The following is a 10,050-nucleotide window of genomic DNA, read 5'->3' as shown; positions in this document are numbered from 1 at the left end:
GGAGAAGGTGATGGAGGGAGGAGTGGGGTCAGTGAGGGAGTTAGGAGGGGAGTGATTGAGAAGGCTTGATGGAGTCACGGGGGAGAATGGGGAACGCTGAGGGAGGATGGGGGGGAGACTGGTGATGGAGTATGGGGAATGAGGAGGAGATCGCACAGGGGGAGGAGGAGCGAGCCCGGAGAATGAGATGATGGAGATTCGAAATGAGACGCGTCCGATGAGAGGAGTAGGGGGCATGAGAGAGAGGAGGGGAAGGCGAAAAGCGGGAGAGACGCGAGGAGAGAGGAGGGAGCAGGAGGAACGGAGAGGTGTATGGAGATCACATGAGGAAGGTCTATGGAAGCAGGAGGAGGGCGGCAGGAGGAAGGAGAGGACGGGAGAAGGTGAATGGAGTAAAGGGGAGAGGAGGAGGAGGAGGGAGGGAATGGCTGCATGGCAGGCAGCGAGCGAGGGGAGAAGGTGATGGATGGAGAGTAGGAAGGCAGAGGAGGAGGAGAGATGGAGGAGAAGGTGTTGGCAGGAAGGCAGGAGGAGCTGGGAGATCGGTGTTTGAGTAGATTGGGGAGGAGGAACTGCAACGTGCATTGCTTTATTCTATTGTCTTCTACTGAATCTTGCTGTATGCACTTGTATGCTAATGCGTGCACTTGATATCAGATGGTTATATACCGTTGCGTCAGATTATAGTTTGTACAAGAACAGCAACTTTTTAAGCCAGTATTAATGGCTTATAGCAGCACCAAATCAGAATAACAGAGAAGAAAAACATATGTTGTATATCTTACTCCTATGATAATCGTGAATAATTCAACTATCCCCTCCTACTCCTCATCCTCCCTGCCTCCTTCCTCGCTACTCCCACATCATCTTTTCCCTTTATCCTTCCATCATCTTCTCCCTCATTGCCTATCTATCACTGTCTCCTCTCCTTCCCTCCTCCTCTTCTTCTCCTCCTCTTCCTTCTCTTCCTCTTCTGCCCCATATCCTTCCTCCGAGTCACTTGTCTTCCCCCCCCTCTCTCCTCCTCCTCTCTACTCTCCTCCTCCTACCTATCTCCCCTATTTCCTCTCCTCCTCCTTCCTTCTACCTCCATGCCTCTTTCCTCTTCCTCCTTCCTCCTCCCCTCCTTCCTCCTCCTTCTCCCTCCTCCTCCGCCTCCTTCTTCCTCTCCTCCGTCCACCATCTACTCCAACACATCTTCCCCTCCTGCTCGCTCCTTCCTTTGCCTCCTACTCCTCCTCCTGCCCCTCCTCCTCCTCCTCCCCCTACTCCAACACCTCCCCTCCTCCTCCTGCCATCCTACCTCCTCCATTCACCTTCTCCCCTCCATCCCTCCTTCATCCTATCTCCATCACCTTCTCTCCTCTCTCCTCATCCGCTCTTCGCTCCTGCCCTCCTCCTCCTCCTCCTCCATGACCTTCTTCATATTGATCTCCATTACCTTCTCGCTCACTCTCACTCCTCCGCTCTCCCCGTCCTCGTCCCCTTCTTCCTTCTCCTTCTCTCCTCCTCCCTTACTCGATTACCCTTCCCTCCTCCGTCCTCCTCACTCCTCTTCCTCCTGGGCCCCCTACTCCTCTTCCATAACCGTCTTATTGCATCTACATCACTCTCTGCTCCTCCTCTTCTCCCCCTCCTCCTATACTTCTCTCCCTCCTCTCCTTCCTCATCCTTCCTCTTCCTCCTGCCCCTCTCCTACCTCCTCCATGACTCTTCTTCATTCGATCTCCATCACCTATCTCCGCTACTCCTCTTCCTCCCCTCCTTCCCCTCCTCTCTCTCCTTCTCCTCCTCCTATTCTCCCTCTACTCCATCCCTTCTCCCTCTTCTCCTGCCCTATTCTCCTCCATGAACATTCTTCATTCAGTCATCTCCATCACCTTCTCGCTCCTCCTCCTTATCCTCCTCCCTCCCTCCCCTCTCTGCCCGCTACTTCCCATCAAAAACCTTCTCCATCCTCCTTCCTCTCCTTCTCCTCCTCATTGCCCCCTACTCCTTCCATGGGACCATCTCACATCGATCTTATCACTTCTCCGCTCTCTCCTCCCCCTTCCTCCTCTCCTCCTTCTCCTCTCCCTCTTCTCCCTCACTCCTGCCTTCGTCCTCCCCATTACTCCACACCCTTCTCCCTCCTCCTCCTTCTCCCTCCTCCCTTCCTCTTACTTCCTCTCCTCCCCCTACTCCATCACCTCCCTTCATCCCTCTCCTCTTGCCCTCCTTCTCCTCCTCTATGCCCTACTCCTCCATGACCTTCATTCGAATCTCCATCACCTCCGCTTCTCCTCCTCCTCCTCCTGCCCCCTACTTCTCCTCCATGACCTTTCATTCAATCTCCATTACCTTCTCTGCTCCTCCCCCTCCTCCTCCCCTCATCCTCCCTCCTTCTCCTCCTCCCCTCTACTCCATTATCTTCTCCCATCCTTGCCTGCCTCCTCCTCCTCTCCTGCCCCCTACTCCTCCTCCATGACCTTCATTCGATCTCCATCACCTTCTCCGCTCCTCCTCCTCCCCTCCTCCCCTCCTCTCCTCCTCCCCTCCTCCCCTCCTCCTTCCTCTACTCCATCACCTTCTCCCCTCCTCCTCCTCTTCCTCCTCCTCCTGCCCCCTACTCCTCCTCCATGACCGTCTTCATTCGATCTCCATCTCAGGGGCAGGTACGTTTATGTAAACACAGGGCTACATAATATGCGATATGCTGAGAAAATACAGGTCTGGTACACTTGTGTATACATATATACGTACCTCGGGTACATATCTGTAGTACCTGATACGACAACGACCCCTTCAGCCTAAGTTGATGCCAATTTCGAGCCCAATCCTAGTTTAGCACATATGCGAACTATATATTCAGGGGTTCCAAACTAGAATTGAGCACTTTTCCGTATTATCACTTCTGTAGGTAATTAAGTTTGTTGCATGTGGAAAAGTAGTGTAGTTTTACTAGTTTATCAGGCATGTTATGTGTATGATGTATCACAGGTACCTAGCTGTATTTACTGCCAAAGTCTCACTGTTTATGTACGCTATATTGCCTAGTAATTCCACATTAATGACAGTCAAGTTTCATTAAAAACTGTACCAACCAAATTCATTCGAAACTGAATATAACAATTACTAATGCACACACACTCGATCATTCAGGTGAGGTTCAGTTCATTAAATAAATAGAATAATAAAAACATGTAGACAAATTAGGTTTCACCTAATTCACACTATTCACAATAAATTTCAACAATTATGTTACAGGTTGTGGGTTCATAGGAAGGAATCTAGTTCAGTACCTCTTGGAGAAGGATTCAGTATCTGAGGTAAAAATAGCATACATGTGCTATTAAATATAAGGCTTCAGCTACCTACATAGTTTTCTAACATGTAGTCGATTGTATGCTAAAATAGAGTTGCTATCCCAGTCATCACCTACCTGGAATGATGTCAAATATCATTAAGATTAATTGAAATATTTTATCTCTATAAATTTAGTAAGTTTGCATTTACTCTCTCGCAGATTGTAGTTGCTGATAAAGTTCCACCTCAGACAGCATGGCTCAATAAAACGCACAAGGTATACAGTTGTGTGATATATTCTTGATTTTGTAAAACTATTAGACTTAATTGTAACTATTGAAAATATAAGTAATATGTTATCGCTTGCCAGTTTGTCACGTTCTTATTTTAGGAGAATGCAGCTTTAATTCTATGATAAACGATAGCATTACTTTTTTCTACATTTCAAATTTTGTGTGTGATTTCTATAGGATTGTATGTATTCCTGTGTATGTTTTAAAGAAGTGTCTAATTTTCCTCAACAGACTTGATATATTTACTCTATTGTTCTGTTCTCAGGACTGTTTCCTTGATAGGAAAGTGGAATTCAGGAGTGCTAATTTGATCTACCAGGGCAAGTAGAAATCACGTATACATATCACCTATCCTAAATAGGGATGACAGAATTTGCAAGTTAAAGATTGCAGGTCAAATCTGCAGTTTAATCTGCAGGTTATATTTTCAGGTCATCGTTTTTAGCTCATCTGACATAGTCAGATGCAGCTTGTAGAATCGCATGATCGTCCGTGCGTCCGTGCGTCCGTCCGTCCGTGCGTCCGGGCGTCAACAGTTGGGCACAAATCTTAACCGCTCGACGTACGGTCACGATATTCGGGACGTGGGGGGGTAATCCGAAAACGAGTTGGGATGTCGAAGCTTTACACCATGTATTTATGCATTTATTCCTAAAAGTCTTAGCACTACTGGTGTTTTGTTTTCAAATGCGGTTGCTCTGCTTATGTGTGCACGCGTGACGTCACCCGAAATGTACTAGGCTGAATCATAGCTGCCCATGTCTTTTGTCTACATTTCGGGTGACGTCACGCATGCACACATAAGCAGAGCAACCGCATTTGAACACGAAACACCAGTAGTGCTAAGACTTTGAGGAATAAATGCATAAATACATGGTGTAAAGTTGTGGAAGTGTTCAAAAAGATAGGTGAGATGTCCATGTTGATAGATAAGTGTTAAAAAGCCCGATCATTTTGCGTTTTGGGGATAAATTTTTGGTCAGACTAGTTGGAGCATTTGGATAGATTACATCTATGGCAGAATGTACTATAGCCCTGCGGCAGCGATCCGCGGGCTATAGTACTAGAGCTACGTTAGTTCTTACTTTTAATGTAAAAAAATGGCAATTTTTTTTTTACAAATTTTACCATGGAAAATTCGTGACGTACCTAGTCAATTTAATAGCTAGAATTTATAGAAATGTAACTCAAATTGTTCACGCCATATGATAGTTAGTACACTTTCCTACCGGTCATGTAGCGTACCGCGGGGTATGCAAAATAAAAAGGCAGTGGCTACGGGTACGGTAGCCGTATCTTAATGTCTCGAGGCTACGGGTACGGGAGTCCATTCGCTTTCATACTTAATGAGACAAAGATGGCGGCGGTGGCGCCAGATTTCGAAATAACGCTTTGGGAAGTAAATTCACGATTTGAGAGTTTAGATGAGCTAGAACCCTAACCCTAAACCTAACCCTAACCCTAACACCAAAAAGGGGCTTCAACGAACGATGGCTACCGTACCTCCAGCCACTGTGAAATAAAAACGAAACGCCACGAATTATATTTTTATCCTCCAATCACAGGTCGGAGCAATTCCTCTGTTTAGACGTAGGCCCAGTCAGGCTCAAGACACTTACTACTTAGACAGAGACAATACTCTTCACTTATACAAGTTATAGTTTAGTTATACAGGACGGTAAAGCCTGGTCGGGCTACTGCGCCCGTAGCGGATCAATGATAGTCTGAGACAACGAAAATGTGTTTTCGCATATGTGCGCAGCTAAACTAATCCGGGGCACAAGTGTGAAGTGTCAAGTGGCTAGTGCAAACGTTAAACGGTGGGCCACAACAACCATGGCGCCGTGCTCTCCCGGTGTACGAATTATTTGTTATTGTTAGGTCACTTACCTGCTGCAAACGCTGCACCAATACAGTCTTCACGCCTGCCTTATCGAGCCCACGTCGATCAAGTTCGCTTTTCAGCTCTTTTACAAGTAAATCTTGGAGTTTCTTTTTATATCGGCTAGAACCTGCATCATTTACTGACGCCATTTTCCTGCTTGATGCACACGTACCCGGATGTTAGGGGTGCTCTAATCATAAAAATATTCAATGAGCAACAAAGTGACAATTTTAAAATTTTATACGCGGTCACCATAAAACAAATTTCGTCAGTTTCACTTGTAATATTTTTATAAATGAAATTATTATTTTTGTATTTCAATGCATTGACGTTGGCTTTTTATCAATGTTTCTACTGACATCAATTTCCATGATTATGACACAGTCCCTATAAGTTACACTGACATCTACTGGCAGGTTTACTAACCATGGCGAACGAGGAGAGTTCGTGGAAAAAGCCTTCCGTTCTTATTTTGGGTGGTATGTATTTTCCACTTATAATTATATATGTTAAGATATGTGTAAATGCGTTGTGTGACCAGATTTGACAGTTCGTACTTACGACTTCATGGGTGGGATCTGCACTTCTGCTAATAATTTAATTATACGATTTGCCCCAAGGCCGAGCCCGTGCTTACAGCTTAGTCAAACTCAAAGCCGATTTGTAAATCGCCCACTGCTGACTGATACTGATTACTGAGATAGCGCTCTGCGGCACAGGGACAGACGGCACTTGAGCCTTTCAAAAAATAAACACGAATTATTGTATTTACGATTAGAATGTTACATCATGCACACCGCTTACCTAATAATTAGGCTAATATACTGTACCACCTCCACATTCCGCCTACACCGCGTACGTTTCTTGGAGAAATGTGCCAGTGGGAGAACTTGAATGAGGTCGGAGTAAAATGTGTATTTTAATTTTTACGCAACAAGTTTACTTCACACTTATGCATAAATTGAAGAAAGTTTTCGGCCATTGATTCTTGTGGCTGGCAGCTTGCATCACACTCGTCACTCCCTTCTAAAATCAATTCCAGTGCCAGTGGCATGCTGGAGGAAAACCTGAATTTGTTCATGTAACTAGGCAACAACAGCCTAAGTTGAGCTGAAGGGGTCGTTGTCGTATCAGGTACTACAGATATGTACCCGAGGTACGTATATGTATACACAAGTGTACCAGACCTGTATCTTCTCAGCATGTACCCTGTGTTTACATAAACGTACCTGCCCCTGAGATGGAGATCGAATGAAGACGGTCATGGAGGAGGAGTAGGGTGCAGGAGGAGGAGGAGGAGGAGGGGAGAAGGTGATGGAGTAGGAGGAGGAGGAGCGGAGAAGTTGATGGAGATTGAATGAAGACGGTCATGGAGGAGGAGTAGGGGGCAGGAGGAGGAGGAGGAGGAGAAGGTGATGGAGTAGGAAGGAGAGGAGGAGGAGCGGAGAAGGTGATGGAGATCGAATGAAGGTGATGGAGGAGGAGTAGGGGGCAGGAGGAGGAGGAGGAGGAGGAGGAAGGGGAGAAGCTGGTAGAGAAGGAGGAAGGGGAGAAGGAGGGGGAAAAGGGAGCTGGTGGAGGAGGAGGGGGAGAAGGGAGAAGCTGGTGGAGGAGGAAGGGGCGAAGGAGGGGGAGAAGCTGGTAGAGAAGGAGGAGGGGGAGAAGGAGGAAGCTACGACCAGCTTCTCCCCCTCCTCCTTCTCCACCAGCTTCTCCCTTCTCCCCCTCCTCCTCCACCAGCTCCCTTCTCCCCTCTTCCTTCTCCACCAGCTTCTCCCCCTCCTCCTCCACCAGCTTCTCCCATCCTCCTTCTCCACCACCTTCTCTCTTCAGCTCGTGCAAGATTACAATTTACAGGCAATACGATAGGCAAATATCTGTAAACTAATTTCAGTACAAGGTAGGCCAGTGATTAGTGGACCGAATAAGCTCAAGAAGCGTACACACTTGCATCTATATTGTTGCCAAATTTTATGAGAAAATTAAGTCTGGGAAATCCGCAGCCTGCACTCCTGGTAATTATTCGAGTGCTAGTGACTGTATTCCAACTATTCATAATGTACACTACAGAATCTCATATATAAGTCATCTCATTATTTCCTAAGTAAGCGTTGTTCAAGTAAGAGTTATGTGTGGAATTTCACTGTGAAATGGAGCTTTCCACAAACCACAAGGTACTCGCCAAGCCAGTTTGAGAAACAAATCAATGTTTAAACCCTCCTCTTGAGGGTCAAAAGGTAATCCGACACTTACTCTTCGCATGGTCAGCGGAAAGTACATTTCATGGTGCCTTTCATAAAGCCATAAAAATGGTAGTCAGCCGCTGAAACAAAAAAGTTTTTCAATCGCTCCGTCAGACCATGTCCTCAGAAAATGTCTAAATCTGCCCTGTGCCCATTGACCTTTGACCTGTGAGCCTCTAATTTCGGCACAGTGATGGTTTTTCCTACCATGTATGCTATACACCGACTATCACGAGCCTAGGTCGAGCCGTTTAGATTTGTGCGCAATTCTGCATTTCCTCCTATACATTAAGTTAAGGATGGAATGTTCGCCTTCTTTTACACCTCTTGACCTTTGACTTTGACCCCCAGCTTCAACATCCCAACTCGTTTTCGGATTACCCCCCCCCCCACGTCCGCGACTTTCGAATCCGTACGTCGAGTCGTTTAGATTTGTGCCAACTGTTGACGGACGCACGGCACTGACGGACCGACGCACGGACGGACGCACGCTCATGCGATTCTACAAGCTGCATCTGACTATGTCAGATGAGCTAAACAAGTGCCGCGGAGCGACAGCGCCTCATCTAACGTCTGCTGCGCGGTGACTCTGTGGTGGATTTGTGGGATTCTAGTAAACCCTGTTAGTCCCAAATGTGTTCACATACACGCCGAAACAGTGGAATGCACAGGATGGTATCAGGAACCTTCTCAAAGGAATGTTCGTTGGGATCGTTATGAAAGTTGCTACGAGATGCGCGTACGTTTAAGTGTCTTCAGATTAAAGATGGAAGCTCCCATCGTACGTAGTAGCAACAACTATTTGCAAGACAGAATAGGTAAGCACTCATCCATTTACCTACGGCAAGCCTACAGGCTGCAATAGAGAGCTGCCACCTGTAACGCAATTAACGCAGGCAAAAAACTAGCACAGTACCACCACACATGCACTGGCAGTGGCCACTGGCAAGTGGCATACGCTTACATGTAACATACTGACAGTACAGAATGCCATAGAAATTATAGGATTTAAGGAGCATAAACCTTCTTCAACCCAAATTTAGCTTTTGAAATTTCACTGGTGACATTGTAGCTCATACATCCAGGCATGTATAGATTCTACTAGCAAACCCGGCAGTCAAATTCTTTCTAACAGACAGTAAACAAATCCATGTTTAACCCTCTCTTGAGGATTCAAAAGGTTATCCAACACTTACTCTTTGCCATGTCAGCAGAAGGTACATTTCATGGTCCTTTCAATAAAGCCATATAAAATGCTAGGTCACCGCTGAAACAAAAAAGTTTTTCATCGCTCCGTCAGACCATGTCCTCAGAAATGTCTAAAATCTGCCCTGCTTGCCCATTGACTTTGACCTGTGACCTCCATTTCGGCACAGTGATGGCTTTTCCTACCATGATGCTATACACCGACTATCACGAGCCTAGGTGAGCCGTTTAGATTTGTGCCGCGCAATTCTGCATTTCCTCCCTATACCTTAAGTTAAGGAGTGAATGTTCCCCTTCTTTTACACCTCTTGACCTTTGACCTTGACGCTCCAGCTTCGACATCCCAACTCGTTTTGACGATCCCCCCGATGTGCCGAATATGCGTGACCGGTAACGTCGAGCGTTAAGATTTGCTGCCAACTGTTGACGCCCGCGACGGACGGACGGACGACGGACGGAGATCATGGCGATTCTACAAGCTGCATCTGACTATGTCAGATGAGCTAACAAGTGCCGCAGAGCGACAGCGCTCATCTACGTCTACTGCGGTGACTCTGTGGTGGAGTGGTGGATTCTAGTAAACCTGTTAGTCCCAAATGTGTTCACATACACGCCGCAAACAGTGGAATGCACAGGATGGTATCAGGAACCTTCTCAAAAGAATGTTCGTTGGGATCGTTATGAAAGTTGCGCGAGATGGCGCGAGTTAGTGTCTTGGTTTCAGATTAAAGATGGAAGCTCCATCATACGTAGTAGCAACAACTATTTGCAAGACAGAATAGGTAAGCACTCATCCATTTACCTACGCAACGCCTTACAGGCTGCAATTGCAATAGAGAGCTGCCACCTGTAACAATTAGGCAGGCCAAAACTGCACCAAACATGCACTGGCAGCAGCCACTGCAGTGGGCATACGTTAGCATGTAACATACTGACAGTAGAGAATGACATAGAAATTATATACGATTTAAGGAACATACACCTTCTTAACCAAATTTAGCTTTTGAAATTTCACTGTGACATTGTAGCCTCAATACATCCAGCATGTATAGATTCTACTAGCAAACACCGGCAGTCAAATTCTTTCTAACAGACAGTCAACAAATCCAAGTTTACCCTCCTCTTGAGGGTCAAAAGG

The 10,050-nt window shown here is 46.3% G+C and overlaps 2 protein-coding genes across 3 annotated transcripts in view; one reads left to right on the top strand and one right to left on the bottom strand.

Annotated features, from left to right (window-relative positions):
• The window catches only part of LOC106806749 (scaffold attachment factor B2-like), an 82,755-nt gene extending 77,107 nt beyond the window's left edge, over positions 1-5,648 (bottom strand). For both annotated transcript variants that reach the window (XM_014808803.1, XM_014808804.1), the window contains exon 1: positions 5,469-5,648. In XM_014808803.1, coding sequence (XP_014664289.1) covers positions 5,469-5,612 — 144 coding nt within the window. In that variant the 5' untranslated portion in view covers positions 5,613-5,648. The remainder of the gene's footprint in view (positions 1-5,468) is intronic.
• Positions 5,649-5,890: 242 nt separating this feature from the next.
• The window catches only part of LOC106806738, a 16,052-nt gene continuing 11,892 nt past the window's right edge, over positions 5,891-10,050 (top strand). The window contains exon 1 of the mRNA XM_014808782.1: positions 5,891-5,942. Coding sequence (XP_014664268.1) covers positions 5,891-5,942 — 52 coding nt within the window. The remainder of the gene's footprint in view (positions 5,943-10,050) is intronic.

This window comes from Priapulus caudatus, unplaced genomic scaffold, assembly GCF_000485595.1.
Source record: "Priapulus caudatus unplaced genomic scaffold, Priapulus_caudatus-5.0.1 Scaffold177, whole genome shotgun sequence".
Lineage (NCBI taxonomy): Eukaryota > Metazoa > Priapulida > Priapulimorpha > Priapulimorphida > Priapulidae > Priapulus > Priapulus caudatus.
Note: the sequence above shows the minus strand (reverse complement) of the source record. Positions and strands in the feature narration are given on the sequence as shown.